Here is an 18,179-nt window from a genome sequence, read left to right on the forward strand (position 1 = left end):
TTGTTTGTCCACCCAAAAAAATTAAAATAAATTATGCCTAAAGCAATTCGTGCTTCTAGTTATTCATTATTAAAGCCTTTCTGGCCTTCTAACCATCACTGCACTTTTCTCTTCTTTCCCTTCTTTTTTTTTCTTACTTTTCCACTCTCACTGCTTATTTCACATAACCTAGACCGCAAAAAAAAAAAGGAAAAAAACTTATGAAATAGCTTATAAACTATCCACTTTCAGCGAATTCCGACCGATCTTTGGCTTTCCGAACTGCCTTACATTCCGTGCGGCGACTTAACAATTATTCCGCATTGTTGTTCGACGAGTTAAATTAAATTTTTGTCCGAGCGTGGACCGAAACGTCTAAACTAGATCAGCGCGCCGAAAAACTGCCTGCCAAGCTGAACTTCGCTAAGTTGCGCTCGCAGACGGGAGATAACGAAGATGATGAAGAGGGAATATAAATATTATGTGTAATTTGGGCAGGTGTTACATCTCGAGTTCTTTTTGACTCTTTTGCCCTCTCTTAGTCCTAACTCCGCTCCCAGCGACTTAAGCTGATTAAATAATTATCTTAGGGAACTCTTAGGCTTTGAGACCCCTTTATGCGACGATAATTTCCCTTCTCCGTCGGATGACTTCGCTCTTCTTTAGGGGGACTTGATGAATTGTTCCCTCTACAGCAACGGCCGGATCCAATATCGGATACTAAGCGCCAAACCTAAATCAAAAATCACTTTTGGGTCTGCAAACTTCGCAACCATTTCATTTTTTCTTACCCATAAACAGGATTCAGCGCTATATATAATCTGGGAATTCTATCCGTCACTTTACACAAGGCCACTATAGAGATATAATTTTCAAACAAACTTTCACCAACTTATTAAATACGAGACTTACAATTGAACTAAACCGCACTCGATGGCTGCCGAAAAGGGAAAGAAAGCCAGCAGCTCGTGGCTCTGGGCGGGAAGCTAAGTTAGCCCCCCCTAGAATAACTCTCCGTTTTCCGGGATCATGACAATTGACGCTGTTGCCTCTTCGTCTCCGAAAATTCTTACCCCAATCGCGGCACCCAACTGACCACTAGATGGCGACACTTTCGGTTTTTGCCTCACAGATGGCGCTGCCCATCGATTTACCTGCCACAAGCGTTACACTTCTTCGCCGGCTAATGAGTGCAAGAGCTACGTGATTTACTCGGATCCCAGTCACTCAGAGTGCATCTGAAAGGGCGTTTGTTTCCAGCTCATTAGAGTTCGCTGCCTGCCAGTCTCCACTGCCTCTTCAGTTAATTCGCCTCTGGGAAGAGTGGCTCCCTGGCTCTTCGCAACGCAAATGCTTATTTATGCCTGATACTGCTCGAGTCCTGGGCAAAGTCCTTGTCGCTTATTTACTCTGCAGGAGTAGGAGCAGGAGCACGAGCACTTCACTCGAGTCGAATGCATCCGGCTGAGAGGAATCGAAATGTATTGATTTATGACTGCAACAGAGCGAGTGGCTGGAGCCGGAGGCTAAGATACTGGCGGAAAGTTTGTCCTGCCACTGCGACTTCAACTGTGGACAGCCCAAAAGTTCAATCAAGTGAGCTGGATGTGGCCTTTGCTCGGTCATTGATAAGTCATAAGTTTCTTCCCAAGTTGCGTCACAAAGTTGGTCAAAGTCAAACACAAAGTTTCCCGCTGGCCGGGAAATTCCAGTAGCTTAGATATTAGCAGTGCATTAGTTGCCAGTGCATTATTAATGACCAGCTGCGCATTGATTTTTACACGTGCTCGTATGACAGATCTGCTTGTTTGTTTTTTTGGTTTTTCTTTTATCGCTCCATCAATATTAATTGAGTTGATTGAAAGGATGAACACGCAAAGGCTTTCCGGTACGGAATCAAAAATCATTTTCACTTGGAAAAATGTCAATAAAATGTACTGTAAAAATGTACTGACACTTTTATAATCTTTTTATATTTTTAAAGTTATTTCTTAAATCTTGTAAAATGTCTTAAAATAAAAAAGCTTAGAGAATTCATTATACTTGTTTCTGAAGAAAAACATTCGTTTTTGTAAACCCATGTTTATCTTTTATACCTAAACCAATTTCATAATAATTCATTTTAAGTTTTTTTTTAAAGTATAATAATATAAAGTTTTTAAAGTTTTATTTCAAATTGCAAGTCCTTTGTATTTTCTGAGTGCTGGCAGCCATTCGCCCGCCGCTTCGTTAACCCAGATATTGATAACTTTTCACATTAACTGTGCCGCGTGACCCCGTGACCTGTTGCATGTTCGCCCGTGCAGTTAATTACTTTGATTTATTCGAGAGTTATACACATGCGTGGTCCGCCTGTCACATATTTCAAATCGCGCTTAATTACAGCGCCGTGTACTTACAAATTAACAAAATTGCCCGGCCTCCAGATAAGTTCACCCACTCGGCGGTAAATTTATTACAAATTTCAACAAAGCTGCCACCGAGCAATTCACCTGCCACTCGAGACTGAGCCAGTGAATTTATTGTTTTGTTAGACCAAAAATTACGGCGATAAAAGCGTACAAAGTGCTCAAGTGCGACCGCCGATTCGCCAAGTATCCGGCATAGAGCACAGACATGGAACGAGGCTGGCATCGATAAAAATCGATAAGCATCGGCAATAAATTGCCAACCAGAATTCAAATAAAACCAAATGCCGGCTAATCTCCATTAGGCAAATACGTTGAGCTCACCAAAACGTTGTGACCCATTTTGGGACCAACTCGGCTTATTGTCGCTGTGCCGTGCGATGGGCGATGAACGATGGGCGATGTGGGGTGGAAAAGGTCACTCTAAGTGCTTTTCATTGAGCACTGAACTGCGAACGGAAGCGGGCATAAACTTAATGGAATTTAGATTTCTTCATTACGGCAACAGGTGAAAGGAGCATCAAAAAGTGGCCTTTTGGCCCAACTTGATTACCTGCTCACATGAAAGAGATTCCAGATTTGGGCCGCTTTATATTTGGGTTCATTTTCATGGGATTATAAAGAGCTTTTGGCCCCGGGGCTAAATGTTCGAGGTAAACAGGATTAGCCTACGTTTGTGGATAATTGCCCGGGGCCGTGGCTATTCGGACCTCCACCTCCGCTCTCTTGAGGAAGGAAAACTCATGTAGCAAGTTGTTTGACCCGCGGGAAATTGATTGGAATGCACTGGAGCACGTGTCGTAACTGTGCGCAGGCACTGTACAACATGAATAAATGGGAATGTATGCGCCCGTGCTTATTATTTACATTCGGCTACAACATTGTCGCAGGACTTCGATGGCCAGGCCAGCTGTGTGTGCTCGTGACCCAGTCGATATGCTTGTGGACATGGGCACACAATCAAGGAGTTTCGTCCTTTGGTCCCGGCCAAGTTTTATGCTGAGTAATGGCCGGCCATAGCCATTGCAATGCTGCTGCGAGTGGCCGTAAAGAATCGCACTCACACTCACACTCGCACTCGCAATCGCAATCGTACTCGCACTCGTAGTTTACATAACGGTTTTACGGCCAGCACTTAAATGCCCTGCGAGTCATAAATGACGGAGAGACATCAAGCATACGCCACGTTCGCCATGCTCGGTAAGCAATCCTTTTGGTCCAATTGATATCCCTGCAGGAGCTGCTACTGCGAGTTCATTGAACCCTTTTTGGCAATGATCTGCTGGTACTACTGGTACTGCTGGTACTGCTGCTGATGTTAATGATGATGATGCTGGCTGCCACATTGTAGTCGTAGTCCCTACGCACTGTATATATAAACCCGGACATATGCAAGTTCCGGGCAGAACATGAACAACATCCGCCAAGCAGCTTCCGTCTCGAATGTTTACGCTCGGCTTCAGTCGCAGAAGTTCGTTATTAGAAAAGTTTTAATGTCCCTCCCAAACGCACAACAACACAGGCCACACTACAAAAAAAAAACTGACTTAAATGGAAATTCATGGTCTTGAAATTACCAGTTACCAGTAATTTAGTAGCCAAGCTGCATCCAATTGCTATCTATACGTTTTAAAAGTATTTTCATTTAACAAAAATGCTTTCATTTTCAATATTATATTGCAGTGTCTGTGATATACTTATGGCATTATTTGTACTACAGTTGGCCGAATTCCGTCGTCCGGCCGCAAGCGATTGACAAACGACTGGCAGTGATCTGCTGTTGGCACTTAACAAGCTCCATTTGAGTCAGCCGCAAAAGTAAGGCGACCTTCGCTTTGTTGGCTTTTAATTTGCCATCGAAGGCTCTCGCTCCACTGAGCAGCAAAGTTTGACGCTGTTTGGGAGACGTCATCATCGGACTGGGCCGAAATTTACATAACTGAAAAAATATTGTGCGGGCGAGCCTAAACGAGGCCCAAACGCTGCCCTGCGGCATTCCACTTGCCGCCCTGCTTACAAGCATTTTTAAAGCGTTTTCCCTGCCTATTTTTTGGGAGCGAGCGAGAGCAGATGTAAAACTTCTGCCAAAGAAAAAATGACGAAGCAGAAACAAAGTATGAGGAAAAAATATGAATAAGCCGTGCATGAGGCAGCCTTCTAGGCAAATGTGTTTAACTTGGGGTAGCCGAGTTTTTTCACTCTTTGGCTTTAGCTCTGCCTTTGGTCGTGGACAGAAAAAACAACATTGGCCAGAAAGTTAAAAGGTGGCCCTGGGCCGCATGCGACACATGGCCGGAACATAAACGTGGCCCTGGGCCCACGTGGCGGCCATAACTGGTGCCGACTTCATCGATATTTCATTTAACCCCTTAATAAAAGATATGCCGGGCCAACTTACTTCATAATACTTCATGTCGCTGCGCTGGCTCTCGATTTTCCCAGGCGGCCGAGAAGTTTTCGGGGAAAGTTTAGGAAGCCTCGAAATTTAGCCGCTGGCAAATTGAAATTGATTACCAAAGCAAAAGAATTGAGCGGTAATATGTATGTATGGGTGGCGGTGAGGCAGAGGGGCTGGGACACAATCCGAATGTTTATTTATACCAGGCAGTTTGGTTTTGGACCGGGGCCTATTTGCATAAGCGACCGACCAACTTATTACACAATTTAATATGGAAATGACGCGGAGTGAACGTAAACCTTGGATTCGGTCGCCGCTCAGCTGGCTTTCAGCTGCGGCTTCACCGACTTGCGCTGCCTGCGCACATAGGTCTTGTAGTAGAAGTCGAAGAACATGGAGAACATGAAGATGTTCTGGATGAAGCCGATGAAGGCGATGAACACGGGAAACTGGCACGGGTTCCGCACGATCACCAGCAGGAAGTGGCAGGTGAGGTAGCCAAACTGCAGCAGCTGCAGTTGCGTAATGCGCTGCTTCCACCACAGCAGGTTCTTCACGGCGCCCAGCGAGGCGGCATAGTAGTAAGCATACATCACGGTGTGCACCAGCAGGTTGATAACCCCCAGCATCGTGCAGTGCGACCCGCCTAGGAAGGTCATGAAGATGGACACGCCGAAGACCATGCCGCCGTGGTGGTAGACATGCAGGAAGCTCACCTGTGAGTTCTTCTTGCGCAGCACTATGAAAACCTGTGAGAGCACGTTGAATGTAGAGTTGGCATATGTCATCTATATATGTATATGTATACCCCCCACTAACCGTATCGAGTAGGTCCAGGTACTTGAGCATGTAGTAGGCATACGAGGCGTACAGCGTCTTCATCATGGCCGGCGATCTGTCCTGGTGATCCACCGGCTGGCAGGTCCAGCTGTATCCCGGCTGCAGGTAGGTGTTGATCAGGCCAAAGTAGAAAATGGTGGCATTGGCCAGCACCTGCACCACGTTGTACACCTGCATGACCCGCTTCAGCTCGAAGGGAGCGCGGTGCTCCATCCACCGGGGTCCGTAGTGGAGCACAAAAGCCACATATACGAAGACAATGGCCAGCACGATCCACAGGTTGCCCAGCAGCGGCAGATGCGCCACCCGGGGATCCCCGTGCTCCGCGTACAGATCCCGCACCAGGCAGTACAGGTACGCCACCATGTTGTGCCTCATCCTGATCTCGATTCTGCAATACTCCTTGCCGAAGTGCCGGAAAGCGATTCGCAGCCCAAGACGGACCTCAGTCTTCTGAACGATACCGCTCCAAGTGCTATCAATTCGACATTGTCTGTGGGCTGGCTATGTTAATGACCGATAAATGAGAGGCACCACGCACGCCGCATTAACCCGAGTCAGGCGTTGCACTGCCGGAGAAATTCGCTTTCAATGTCGCCGGTTTACAAGCTTCGAATAGCTTAAGTTTTGCGCTCAAAGAACACTGAGGGAAAACAGTGGGTCGGAATTTATGGTGATACAAAATAGGGCTCATTTGTAACTAAAAACTGTTTAAAATATTTGATATTATAACTTTCAACTGTATTTAATTGAGAATTTTCAATATAAAAATATTTTCTTTAATTGAAGTTCAGATAGTAAATGATTATATTAACTTTCTTTTACCACCAAAATCCCTATTTTAAAAGCCTCGCTGCTGGGCTGAATGCATAAATCTAAGGTTATCTGTTCCAAAAAACGTTCTCCAAATTAAGCAACATTTTTTCTTTATCTCTATGAACTTCTGCCAGTCGGGGGTAAACAGGACTTAGCTATTACTTGACAATGTATGAGAATTTATGGGCTATAACCGGCGGTACGGGAACTTTGCCGAGTGGAAAAAAATGATGTTCCAGCGGGCGGTTGGTGGCTGGGTGGTGACATCAATTTGGGTTACTCAACGTTAATCGTTTGGCTCGCCGCTTGCGGCTGCGAGATATATGCAACTAACCCAGTTTACAAAGCATGCCAATAAATTTGTAGCATAACTGCCAATATAAGCGCAACTGTTTTGAAATTAAGCCAAAAGGGAGAGCGAGGAAAAATGGGCGGAAACGTCAGCTGCAGCATCTAGTATCCGGCATCTAGAACCCAGCATCCAGCATCCAGCACATAGCAATACCCAGTGACCCACTGAGCGACTCCGGCATGCTTGATAAATTCGCCAAGTCTGTACAATGGCTGTAAATAGCCGCGGGCATCGGACAAATGGCCCTTTAAAAACAACAGCAGGAGCAGCGGGAGCAGCTGGAGGAGATCGTGGGAAGGCCAACTCAGCGAAATAGGCAAAAGTGTTTTACGACTTTGGCTTGAAGCGAAACTGAGGGCCACGATGCAAAGGAGCGGACTGCAGGTGGCCAATCAAACCGAAGCAGGTTGGAATTTGTTTGCGCAACGTGCAAACTTGACTAGCATTTTGTGGTCGAAAGTTTGCACTTTGCTATAACAGTGGGGGCTATAACAGGCTCCATTTTATTTCGATAGGTAAATGTGCCAATTTATGGGGGAGGGGGGGAATCAAACAAGGATATGTTCGTAAACTTGTCCTTATTGGCCATTAAACAATGGCAGGTGAACTAAGTCAGGCGAGGCCGTATCACTTACTTTCACTCGTGTCCTTAAGCCGCAATTGATGCGTGTGTGTCATGCATGCACACAAACACACACACACATACGTGTGAGTGTCCTTGGAGGTCCTGCGGTGACCTTGTGGTGCGACAGTGGCAGACATTGAGCCAGCCAGCGCCAAAACAATCATTTGCATTTCGCCTCCCCACGGACAGTGTAATGGACGTCAGCTCATTTGCACAAATAAGCCATAACCGTCGCACGTTACTCCGCCCGCCGATTGGCGGCCATTTTCGGAACTTCAGGACTTCAGAGTCAGAGCTTCAGGACCTCCGTCTCCGTCTCCGTCCGAGAAGCCAGTGCTGTTGCAATAACGGTAATGGCCGCGGTAACGACAACAGCAAACAACAGAAATAATAATGATAATCATTTTGCGCGCACCGGAAGTATGCAAATATACGACACGAAGGTCCCAAGAAGCCGAACGATGCGGATGTGGGGATACACGGCCATTCGGAATAACCCCACCAAGGGAAAGGAGAGAACAGAAACGAAATCGAATGGAATGGACGAAAAGACGTGGCCTTAACAGGTCGCCCTGAAAATTAAAAGTCCGCCGCGAATGAAGCGTTAATGACGACGAGTAAGTAAACAGTTTTTGGGGCGACAGCATAAATATGAAAATGAGACCACGCCTCCTTATGGCTCTGCTTAATACTTAACAGTATATATGCATATAGCTTTCTGTGTCGTTGGACATGGCATGAAATGAAAATAATAATCTCTTTGGCCAGGAAATGAAGGGAAATTCAACAGGAAGCTTTTGTGACGTGCCGCAAACAGTCCGTGCAAACACACTCGGCGACTGGAAGTGTGTGTGTGTGTGCTTGTGTTTGTATTTAAATTGAAAGGTCCAACTCAAACACAGGCCGACCAGCACTCTGCAGGTGTTAAACTGCGCCGCTTCTCATTCTCTGCTCTTTGTGTGTGAGTTGCCATTGCAAATTACAGTCATTTGGCCTGATATTTTTTCGCCCACACATCCTCGGGAATTTTATTTAAAAACGTTGAAAAATATATATGCTTTCGGCGGATGCGAAATTGCTCGTCGATTTTTTTCCGCCAGTTGCTGCTGCCCAGTGTCAATGGCATTGTTGCTTGGCACGCACTCGCACTGAGAAAAAATGTATGCATTTTTGTTGATAAATTGCTTGAAAAAGCACTTTAAAAAAATGTATGTCAAAAAAATCCTATTAACATGTGCTTTTAATAACAAAGAGATACAATTATGTAAAGCGCTTTTGCTCATGGCCTTGATAGGCATTTTTTAAATATTTCTTCCTGATAAAGAATACATTTAGGTTGCCTTATATCCCTTTATCAAAATAAATTTAATGTGTTATTAAAGAATCATATAATAAACAAGTACAAATATAATTAAATCGCTATACTAATGAATTCGTATTTCTTTTAAATATTTAAAAAAAAAAACAAATGTTTCTCTGTTTTGTAATCAATTTAAAATTGATTGTTTTTTCCCTGTGCAACTTTCAATGGCTCACCTGCTTTGATCGCCGCGAACCCTCCACAAGAATAGCAATAAAACTTTATGTGCACCCATTATGCGCCCAACCGCCCAAAAACATTGCACCTCCGAGGACGAGGACTGTCATTAGTGCAGAGTGCATAATTTTCGGGACAGCCGACAATCTGTGCATGGGCGGCCGTAATTATCGCCCCGGCCAGTGGATGGGCGATAATGGCTTGATTTCCAGCCCGGCAAAAGGAGGTAAATGGGTATTAATTATTATGGTTATGGCCGGACCGAAGACACTCGTTATTGGCGTGGGATTGGATTTGGGTTTGGCATTGCCGTGGCGCATGGGGCATTCTTGGAAGCTCGTTCAAGCGGAATTTGGCAAATGCCGAAAACTTCAAGGGTATTATGTATATAAATGTTGGCCCTGGCCATGTCTTCTAAGCATATTTTGAATGCCAAGCAAATCCACATCGTGCCAGCCCACACCACATTTGCCCCATGCCTTAGCCATGAAAGTCACTTCCAAAGTTCAAGTCAATGTCGCAAAATGTTAACGGCGCGTTAATAATGCGATTAGTGGATGCTACAGACCCATTCCGATCCACCGACTCGGCTTCCAGCTCCTTGGCTCCCCCAACTTCCTATTGAAGCCCGAAACCAGCATGTATCCCCTCTGGAGGACGGAAAACACATTTGAATGCGACCGCCCAGCTGAAGAAACATGGCAAAATTGGCTTTAATTGGGGAAATAGGGCTGAAAGAGGAGGAGGGTCACAAAACATGAGTGCGGTGCGGTGCGTCCCTAGTCCCTCCCTCCCTGGTGCTAATTAATAAATTTCTTGGGGATTTCTCGCTGCGTCTTTTTCGGGATGGCTGCCATAATTATCGCATGGCAATCGCCCTGGGGACACGGCGTGCAAATGTCTATGCTAATATTCGAATTTGTGTATATATATATGGCATACAGAGAGTCCTGAGCTCTCTGTTAAGCTCTCTCCGTTAAGCGAAGCCTTCAATTACAGTCGTCGGTGTTGCAATGTCGGCGTCAATCCCCTGGTAATAGGATATTTTCAATTTCCATTTGCCCGCTCGTATATTTTGCAGATTCGTATTTGTTTTAAGTTATGCGCCCAAGGCTCTCCAGGGGAATCGTTCATTTTTTTGTTCTACTCTTCCCATTTGTGGAGCATATTTCATTGATACGCTATACATAGAAATGTATATGTATATATACAGGGGACGTACATCTGGCCCAAGGAGCGTGGACCGTGGGCCTAGTTGGAATATTGTCAACCCGGCGAGAAGAGCTGCCACGGGTCGTCCTGGTCACGTAATTGAGCCCTACACCACAGGGGCCCGGTCGGGAAGGCAAATCGAGACGGGCCGCTTTCTGGGCAATAGAAAATGAATTGTATGCACGGAAATATGACAAACAATCAAAACGAATTCGGAAAAACCGCAACACAGACCAACAAAAGCGCCAGCTGAGCCAGAGATTTGTTTCCCCAGTTACCGGAGGGTTGGATGGTGGATGGATGGAACATGGCACTGCCAGTTAATGGAAACGGAGGCTCGGAAAAATCCTGGACGCCTGGCACAAACGACAACGACTACAGCGACGCCGACTGATGGAAATTTATTGCTGGGAACATACCCAAAAGGGATTCGCAAATATAATACTACAGTCGGAGCGGTGAAGCAACAGCAACAATCCACTGAAAAAATACTATAGCTATAGAATACAAGATTATTGAGGTCAGATCGGTCTAGATTTAGAATAAAATTCTATTTTAAATATTTGTTCTCCTCCTAACTATTTTTTTTGATTCAAAAACCTTTTCTTAAGTAAATTTTACAATTTTAAATAATAAAAAAGGTTTAAACAGTAGTTTTAAACAATTTGTATCACAGCTATGAATTTCAAATATTGGATTTTAAGAATGTAGACATAGCTGCGAAAGTGATTTATCTTATTTAGATTATTTACTCAGGAAATGACAAATAACTAAGCCAAACTACCCTGTCATATGACTTTTCCCGCAGTGCTGGATGAGTAAATGGAGGCGAGGACTGCATACAAACACGTTCCCCATGTCGGGCCGTTTGCCAGCCCCAAGCTCGATCCCTTCCAGGTTCGACCCGCCGTCCTTGTGCTAACATGGCTTAGAGTATGCGGAATGGAGCCAGCGAATTGGCGGGCGGGAAAAACTAACCCTATGAACAATTTCCCAAAAGCATCTGCAAAAACATACAAAATGCGGTTTCAGCCGCTGAGAGCAGATCCGTAGAGGGAGCAGCGCTGGCGGTGGGGGCGGGAAAATCTGTTGAAAAAACATATGACAGCCAGAACATGTTGCCAGCTTTCCCCTTACCCGCCGCCAAACAAAGCTGCTGTGCTGAGCCAAAAGTGAGCTGCAAGCACGCACTGTGCATATTTTGTTATGAAAATTTAAGTGAAATCACTAAAAATGCCAAACAAAACAGCAAGATATGCAAAAATACAGTGTTAGTGAGTGTGGAACTGGGAGTGGGAATTGGAGTGGGAGTGGGAGTAGCGATAGTCGGTGGGCGGAAACACCCTCGAGCCGGAAAACAGCTGTTGTTTGTGTTTGCTGCTGTCTGCTGATGATGCTCTGTTGTCGCTCCTGCTGCTCCCGCAGTCTTATGAAAAATTGTTGTCAGTTTATAAAATGGTAGCTGCTGGATGCTGGATGTGAGCCCCTGCGCATCCTTCAAGTGCATCACGTGCACCACATTCTCAAACAGGCAACTGATGCCAGAAAATCGAGGCGGACACGATGGCTGCTGGCTGCTGGCTGCTGGCTCATGGAAATGGGTCAAAGCTGAAAGTTTTGGCCAGCGGGCGGAGGTGGATCGTTGCCCGCTTGCAGTTTATGGCTCGTGTTACTCAATAAACATTTGTCAAGGCAATGCAACCTTCGCTCCCATCCACCCCTCCCTCGAATGTCCCGCCAATTTGCTGCTATCAGAGCCAGCAACATCGCATTTTCCTTTCCCTTTTCTCTTTCCTTTGTAAATTCTGCTCCCTTTTCAGTGCGTTCCAATGTCAATTGTTACGTTTTATTGCCTTGTTCTTTGCACTGACTGCACGGCGAAAAAAGTTCGTAATTAAGACATATCCCTTGAAATCGTGACTACAGGTCTTAAAAACCCTCTTTAGACTATTTTCTTCATGAATTTAAGTAATTTTTTAAAGTTTTTTTTTAGCCTATTACTTGACACTAATTATGACTTAATTAAAAAAAAATTACATTTTACATTATTTGAATTCCAATTACATGATTAGTTTTATGTGTCAATAAGCTTTGTTAAATCCAAAACCGATTAGGATTTCTTTTTTGTAAGAGCATTTAACCCTTTAAATTATATACGAAGAAAGGTACTCTTTTTTAACAAAATTATAAAATGTTAAATGAAATTCTTCAGTTAAAGCTAACTGCCTAAAGCTACTATTTAATTTTATATTTAGTTATATAGAATTTCAGCAAATCCTCAATACAGAATATGAATTTTAGATTTGAACTCACATTTTTATGTATGTATCTGCCCGTACATAAGGGTTGAGCCAACGCTAAAGGTAACTGGCGCACGAAGAAATTTATGATCAGTGACAAAAGCACATTCTCACCTTTGATATAGCTTTACTGCCTTTGCCCCTTTTTCCACTCTATATTGCAGATGCTGCTGGGATAAGAACAGGTCTGTCTTTGGTTTGTTCTGTTTTATTGTGCCCGCCCTTTTGTGGCTCTGTGTGGGTGTGTGTTTGGGTGGGTGTGGGTGGTGTATGTGCTCTACTCTTATTTCCAAAACCCACTCTAAGCCCCGCCCACCTTGGAAAAGTCCGAAACCCGGCAGCGCCCGGTGCCACGCATCGATGGCTCTTTTATGCGCTTCGCAGTTTTTCGTTTATTTTTCTTATTTTTTTTTTGCACCCCACAGCCGCATTTTTTGCACAGTGTTTGCCTTCGGATTTTTGCGATAATGGAGACAAATGTTGTGCTCTTAAATTTATCGATTGGTTGGCGAAAGTTACCAAAGGAAAATATAGCCCTGGATGGTGAATTTGTTTTTATGGGTGCGCTCGTTCGGTTGCCCCTTCGTTCGTTGCGTATACGCCTCGTGTTTACCGTTTCGTCGTTCCGCTTAGCTTTAAAGTTGGCTGATGGCGCACCTGAGTTTTCAATTTATATCATGTTTTTCATGGCCTAACAGAAGAAAAGCAAATTAGCAGACAATGAACTTGGAGTCCCAGATAAGCCAACTATTTGAGCAGAAATGTTGTCAGTTTTCCACAGTTCCTATATTTTAATCCAATTTTTTGTTGGCTGTGAGAAGAAAGTTTGCAATTGAAAGTTCGGCGTTTAAATTCAGAGAGGCAACTGCTTAAGTTTCCGCGGCCATAACAAGTTATTAATTGTGGCTTGGGGCTTGGCGGCGGCTTAGTGGGTGGCAAAACATGCCCCTGGCTTCAGGCAGTGGCTCAGCTGACCACTCCACAAATGACCTCGGTTTCCCTTCCATTCACTATCTAGCGGTAAGCTCCTACTCTATTTTTTCGCGCCCGCACCCAGCATTAAACACCACAACGTGCTAGAGGACCCCGGCGCCTGGATTTATGCAGCGTTACATTGGCATTAAAATAGCAAAAAGGGATTACGGGGGAAGTGGAAGACCGCTCTCGTATTTTATTATATTTTTTACATTATTTTTTTCTTTTGTTCCCGCCAGCACTTTTTGCCCCGGCTGTTATTGCCCCAAGCTCGCTCTCTCTATTATGTAAAAACATAAATGCAACTTGCGTTGAGTGCTGTGCGAAATAAAAAGCAATGACTGCGAAGCAATGTGGAAATAAATACACAGAAAGGTATATTTGGTTAAATTAGATTTCTTTTGATTTTAAAAAAGATAAATCAACGATGAACCAGAATATTTTTAACATATCGCGAGAACCGTGAAAATGGATTAACCTTTTTTATGTGGCAAACGTGATGGTAAATTAAGTTGAATTTAGTAAAACAAATACTAGTAACGGAACTTAAGGCTCAAAACTTGGTAAAAAGCTGTCAAATGCTTTATAAATTGGTTATTTACTATTTGGAAAAAATGTGGAGAACAGTTTTTAATAAAACAAATTTAACACCAAGTGGCTAAAAATAAAAACCTTCTATATTTGAAATTGTTATCAATAAAAAAATTTTGACTATTAATAATAAAAAAACACTTTAAGTATGTTAATAATTGAATAGTAGTGACTATAAATATATTAAATTCGATATATTAATTTCTATATTAATTCTACGATCAAATGCCTTAGATAAAATATTGCCATAAACTTCGATGTTATTACAGAACTTATGATTTTTCTCTCCGTGTATTAGCGAGACTGCAGCAGCCCCTTTTGCAACTGCCTCACTCCACAGAGCTATTGTTCGAGCTGTAGCTGGACTAAATCAGATGTGACTCGAACCAGGGGTACCTGGCTGTAGCTGTACAGTACAGTACAGTCTACACTGTACAGTGTACAGGGGGTGTCGGAACTGCGGGGCGGCGAATCACTTACCTCGATTTGAAATGGCGGCCTCGACGGCGAACCCGCCGCTTCCGGCGTGCGCGTGCAGCAGCCATCCGAGGCTAATTACAATCAGAATGGGGCAATTCATTTTGAGCGGAGCGCGGTTGCGTCGCTGGCTGCTTTTCCTAATGCCGGGGGCGGTGGGCGTGGCCAAGGCGCCTCTACGTATGCTACGCGAAATTATTTTCATTGTTCCGCGCTCGGCGCGAATGGTGTGGAGCTACTGCGTTCCGGAGTTCTTCTCTTTTTGTTGACTTTGTTATTAAATTTACTGGAGCTGCGGACTACCTTTCTGTATTTTGTTTTTTGTTCGCTTTAAGTTTTCATTTGGTTAAGCGCCAACATACTTTGCATAGTCGCTTTGCCGCTTTGTTTAATATCCAGTTTTCCAGTTTATTTTCGGAGCTTTTTTGCGTGCAAGAGCTCTCTAATTAGAAATTGAGCGAGGGACCGCAAGCTCCCATGTATTGCGCACTTTTGTGCGCTTTCCCTTGACAAATTGCGCTGTGTGATGTGAAATATTTTCTAATTAATTTTTATTGCACAGCTCTTTGTTGTAGCGACGACCAACTAATTATCACTGTTTGTCTGCCGTACAGTGATTGTTTTCCCGAGTATCTGCAACGGAAATGTGAAAAACAAATAAACAATTATTTCATTTCAGTTGCAGCATGGGAGTTCAGATGTAAGAGAAGTTTTAAAAATACGAGCACTAAGCTAAGAGGCTTTTTGCGATCTTTAAACTAAACTCCGCTTCAACTTTGGGCCACAAACTCTCAAGTGCAGTGCTCGGGAATGTTTTTGGTGCTCAAAGCAAACATTAAAGCATATATCCTATTCTCGATGTGAACAAGTGCATGCGCTCCATAAGCCCACACACATGCACCGAAATGCGTCTGCAAAACTTCACTGACACGCAAAATTACCCCACAAAGTGCAATTAGCACACAAGTTAAATTATAAAAGTTCCGTTTTTTAACCATTTTTCCCCTCAGCGTTGATCCCACCACATACACACACACACACACACGCACACATGGAAATTTCGACAAAAGGGAGAAAATGGCGAGTCGGGAAAACAACACTTCAAGAGCAAAGTCCAAAGCCAAATAACAAATTGTTCCTAGGGCGGCAAAACCCTACACCATTATCCCGCCCCTTTGTGCCATATTTAATGACAAAGTTTTGCATAATTTTATGAGTTCTCAGCGTTATCCAGGCTACACATATTCCTATGCACATACAGGAGCTCGGGTAAGCCGAAGAAAAATCAGCAAACTAAAAAGTTCAAATTATTTCATTATCGCTTTCGTGCAGGGCAAACTATGGCTGAAAAAAAAATAAAGCAGAGATGTGCTCAAACCCCATAAAAACAAACTGTCGTGGTCAGTGGAATGGGTCGCGAGTCCTGGCGAAAAAATTAAGTTATAAATTTAGATTAACCCCATGCAGCCGATGGCGGCGAGTCACTTTCACTGGGTTGCTGCTTGAAAAGTCTATTAAAAGTCACAAGGCAGCGAGCGAGGGAGAGCCCTGTCCATAATTATCTATCGTTTTCATTATTACCCTGGGCAGCTAGTGCCGCTTTATCAAGTATATGCCACGTGGTGCGCTTATGTGCGGCTCATGTCCTGGAGGAGCAATAAAATATTTGTATCTATCCCGGGCCAACTCGACTCCAGTCGACTCGACTCGAAGCGAAATAGGTCGCGTAGGTGGCGGTGCTACAAATCTGCGCCGGCCATATAATTACTCAAAAAGTTACCTCTCGCCGGGAGATCCTTGGGCTGGGATAGGATAGCCGGGATAGCCCGCCTTTTATGCGCGATGATTCCAGCAAAAGGCTTTTATCATGTAGGCGGTAAATAGCCGTAAATAAACAGGACGGCGCATAAAATGGCAACAAAAGACGCCCCAGGACAAGCCCAGGTTGCCGCTGTTGTCATCGCCACCGATGGAAGAGCATTAGCCGGAGAAGATGGGCACTGACAGAAAAACCCAGTACTAGAATAATATTATGGTTTAATTCTAGCCAGGTTAATGAAATAAATCGCTTTTACTGTTCCTGTTTTCAACTTATGTTTTTAAAAGTCCACAGTGATTTTGCATAAGTAAATAAAAAGGGATAAATAATTGAATTTCAAATAAAAGCAATTTATTTTTTTCTAATTTGTTTATTTTATTTGGATGACTATTTTGATAAGAAACTTTGTTGAATAGGGAGACTTTAATTGATTTACAAGCATAAGATTATTCTCAGTGCAGCTGCTGTTGTTATCCACTGTTGTGGAGGACCAAGGTTATCGGTTTTATGGGGCTTTGGCCTACAGATTTTTATATGTGTGCCACATGCTGTGCGCTGCTGCCCTTATTTATGACACGGCCAACACAACATCGCAGGACGACTACAAATTTCTGAAGTCCTGCAATTTGATCTCGCTGTTTCGGTTGGCCGGTTGGTCCTTGCAAAGAGCACTGGCTAAATGTTTTAACATTTTATCGGGCTCTTTGTTGGACCGCTGCGGTGACTGCGGTCGCCTGGTAGCCGCCATAAAAGTTTAATATTCTAATAAAGCGGATTTAATTATTTAAAAACAACATTGCCACGTCCGAACGCCGACGGTTTTTTAATTTTTACGCGCTATGTTTCGCGCTCTGTCGCAAAGCAACGCAACGCAACTTGAGTCGACTTTCGCCTCCTGCTGATGCCTCGACTTTCGTCTAAATTGCACTTTGCGGTACAATTTCCAGCTGCAAGTTTGCTAGAGCAAGTCGTAATTAGTTTTTGCTGGTTTGCTGGAAACTGATTTTCACTTGACGGGCGGCAAAAGGGGGTGTGGTGAGTGGAACGGAAACGGAATCCGAGGGAAAAGAAATAGCTAAAGCTGCGTCTTTTGTCAGCCCGGAGTTTTGGCCGCTTCACCTCGACCTCCCCGCCCCTTGTGGTTGACTGGCGGAACTTTAAAATGGGTTAATTGCATTGTAAACTAAACGAACAAATGGCAAACAAGTGGCACAAGAGGGCAACAAGACAGCTGAGGAGCTGCAACAAGCTCCAATGAGACCAGCTAGCTGCTGCGGATTCGATTTGAGCTTTGGCTTACTTATAAATCTGCAATTTCACCTTCTCGCTGTGTTTCTCATTCTTTTGCTAGTTTTGCTTGGCAACCGACAAGTGCATCATTAAAAGCAGCAAATAAGGATAAATACAGTGTATCGACTACAAAATACTTGGTGCCCCCTTCATTGCAGCGAAAACTGCATTATGTGTTTCATACTAATCTAAAGTATGACTTTTAATGTTTATTTTTAAAAGAGTTTTTAATATGGTAGCTTTAAGTTTGTAATACGTCTACACCATAGATTCCAGGGTATAATAAGCCAGTTGAAACAATCAGTAAACTTGACAGAAAACAGAGCTTGCTAAACTCATTTCGAGCAGCAGAAACTTTTGAGGCGTGTAATCAAAGGGGAGAATAAAGCTAAAATATCTTAAAGAAACGCACTTACTCCAACCCTTTTTCTGGGGGAATTTTCATCTGGCCGCCGTTGGCAGTGAATTATTTCCCATTCTGAGCAAATGACGTCGACAGCGACCATGCTCGCCACATTGTCATTCAAATGATTAACAAGCCGGGCCACAATGTTGCCAAC

At 43.9% G+C, this 18,179-nt stretch overlaps 2 protein-coding genes and 1 long non-coding RNA gene across 6 annotated transcripts in view; all 3 read right to left on the bottom strand.

Moving 5' to 3' along the window:
- LOC108148614 (limbic system-associated membrane protein) overlaps nucleotides 1-18,179 on the bottom strand; it is a 74,161-nt gene that overhangs the window by 39,983 nt on the left and 15,999 nt on the right. For 3 of the 4 annotated variants that reach the window (XM_041709711.1, XM_041709710.1, XM_041709715.1), the window contains exon 2: nucleotides 14,514-15,143. In XM_041709711.1, the coding sequence (XP_041565645.1) occupies nucleotides 14,514-14,715 (202 nt within the window). In that variant the 5' untranslated portion in view covers nucleotides 14,716-15,143. Of the gene's footprint in view, nucleotides 1-14,513; nucleotides 15,144-18,179 lie in introns of those variants that run through there. The other variant, XM_041709714.1, reaches the window with a different exon arrangement.
- On the bottom strand, nucleotides 26-963 carry LOC121467628. The gene is made up of 2 exons (XR_005977701.1): nucleotides 271-963; nucleotides 26-168 (listed from the first exon to the last, which is right to left on the bottom strand). It is a non-coding gene; the product is annotated as an uncharacterized LOC121467628 (long non-coding RNA).
- LOC108137388 (elongation of very long chain fatty acids protein) lies at nucleotides 4,930-6,083 on the bottom strand. Its single transcript, XM_017259047.2, has 2 exons — nucleotides 5,605-6,083; nucleotides 4,930-5,534 (listed from the first exon to the last, which is right to left on the bottom strand). The coding sequence occupies exons 1-2, from the start codon at nucleotides 6,001-6,003 to the stop codon at nucleotides 5,103-5,105; spliced, it is 831 nt and encodes a 276-aa protein (XP_017114536.1). The 5' UTR covers nucleotides 6,004-6,083; the 3' UTR covers nucleotides 4,930-5,102.

This window comes from Drosophila elegans, unplaced genomic scaffold (genome assembly GCF_018152505.1).
Source record: "Drosophila elegans isolate 14027-0461.03 unplaced genomic scaffold, ASM1815250v1 contig_476, whole genome shotgun sequence".
Lineage (NCBI taxonomy): Eukaryota > Metazoa > Arthropoda > Insecta > Diptera > Drosophilidae > Drosophila > Drosophila elegans.

Coding starts and splice junctions, on each gene's coding strand:
- LOC108137388 (XM_017259047.2), bottom strand. CDS start 6,003: ATGAGGCACAACATGGTGGCGTACCTGTACTGCCTGGTGCGGGATCTG. Junction 5,535..5,604: donor ACCTGGACCTACTCGATACG/GTTAGTGGGGGG, acceptor GTGCTCTCACAG/GTTTTCATAGTGCTGCGCAA.